Source organism: Austrofundulus limnaeus, unplaced genomic scaffold, assembly GCF_001266775.1.
Source record: "Austrofundulus limnaeus strain Quisiro unplaced genomic scaffold, Austrofundulus_limnaeus-1.0 Scaffold10, whole genome shotgun sequence".
In the NCBI taxonomy this organism is placed as follows: domain Eukaryota; kingdom Metazoa; phylum Chordata; class Actinopteri; order Cyprinodontiformes; family Rivulidae; genus Austrofundulus; species Austrofundulus limnaeus.
The window spans coordinates 3853177-3854681 of record NW_013952412.1 but is presented as its reverse complement, the minus strand read 5'-3'; the positions used below and the strand labels follow the sequence as shown (position 1 = coordinate 3854681).

General features: G+C 38.2%; 1 protein-coding gene and 1 long non-coding RNA gene across 2 annotated transcripts in view; one reads left to right on the top strand and one right to left on the bottom strand.

Moving 5' to 3' along the window:
- prrg4 (proline rich Gla (G-carboxyglutamic acid) 4 (transmembrane)) overlaps positions 1 to 1071 on the bottom strand; it is a gene marked incomplete at its 5' end in the record, with an annotated part of 7755 nt that extends 6684 nt beyond the window's left edge. Inside the window, 3 exon segments of the mRNA XM_014001885.1 lie at positions 546 to 573; positions 663 to 826; positions 941 to 1071. Of these exon segments, the coding sequence (XP_013857339.1) occupies positions 546 to 573; positions 663 to 826; positions 941 to 1071 (323 nt within the window).
- A 137-nt stretch (positions 1072 to 1208) lies between these two features.
- Positions 1209 to 1505, top strand: part of LOC106513180 (uncharacterized) — a 6826-nt gene continuing 6529 nt past the window's right edge. Inside the window, exon 1 of the long non-coding RNA XR_001309757.1 lies at positions 1209 to 1252. This is a non-coding gene — a long non-coding RNA (uncharacterized LOC106513180). The remainder of the gene's footprint in view (positions 1253 to 1505) is intronic.

The following is a 1505-nucleotide window of genomic DNA, read 5'->3' as shown; positions in this document are numbered from 1 at the left end:
GTATTCCTGCCTGCCATGTCAAAATTTCATGGTGATATCCTGAACACCGAGGAAGTTATGAGCAAAATTAGAAAACAGCAAGGTGAAATGGTCACAAAGGCCACATTGGTTCTGCTGTGAACTGCAGCAAGAAAACATGAGCTGATTTCACCTGAACAAACATCAATAACTTCCCTCATACTTCAGATAATCACATGATTTTTGGTGTTATTTTGTATGGTTTGAAATGCTCTTTTGGAATCTGCTGTCAGATTTAATATTGGTGTAGGATTAAAAATTTATCCACATCCCTAAATAATATCAAGTTAAAAATGAGAGACGACAGTCGACACTCAAATGATCTCATTTTATTAATTGAAAGGGATCACAAAGTAATTTTTATAAATGGTAATGTAATCCTTCTGGATACAAATCAAGGTGCTTTTTTTAGCTGTTATGTATTTTTTCAAACATAACTATAGTCATGTATCTATATATCTATATTTAAAATGACTATGATATACTTATCTTCATTAATATTTATATACAAATAATATTTCTCTTACCTTTTGTGTATTTATTCCAGAAATTATCCTATACAATAAAAAAGAACAGGTCATGACTGTGCTGCGGTCTGCTGTGAGGTGTTTTGATATTTATAAAACACTTAAAGCATTACGTACTGTGGCAGGGATGTTTTCAAACACCTCCCTTGCTTCCTCATAGTTGCAGACTTCTTCCATACATTCCCTCTCCAGGTTGCCTTGCACGAACATCTCGAAGTCAAACCGATTGAACAGCAGGTGGCGCCCCAGGAACGAGTTGGCGTCGCCTTGGTCCACAAACACTGCCGCACAAACAGGTGTTAAAAAAAGCGGAAATTTATTATCTGGACATGTTAGGGACAGTTTAGTGAGTAAAAAAAAAAAAAAAAAAAAAAACACACACACAAACGTCTCACCTTCTTGGGTGTCTGCTCCCTCATGTTCAGAGAGTAGTTTCCGCAAACAGGCCAGGTGTCCGCCGCTCAGCAGTTGAAGGAAGCCGAACAGAAACAACAACATGACGGTCCCCTTCGCACGTAAAACCCACCTGTACGTGAACGAGACACACACACGCGACTCAGCACCACTTCATTTTCTCTCTTTACTGTTAAAGAAACATAACCGAGTCCCTTCGTTTCACTTTACCTAGGAAAAGTGACGCATACTTGTCCGCTGGGCAGAGTTCAGCGACAGGGAAATGTTRGCTGAAGGGAGGAGCGGCAGAACAGGTGAGCTGTGATGGCCCGTCAGACTCGACCAATCGAAAGCCTATCTATATCTGTTTTCTACTTTTGTTTGTTTTCAGCGTATAAGTGTGTTTGTACTGTTTAACCCGTTCAAATACACGTGATATTAAATAAAACGCATAAAAACGATGACGTATACTGGTTAAGTTTGTCAAAATAAAAGTAGATATCAGCTGCGTGTCAGATCAAACAGCATTAATAGTTTTCATAAAGTTTTGAAAATTTACTTTAATAT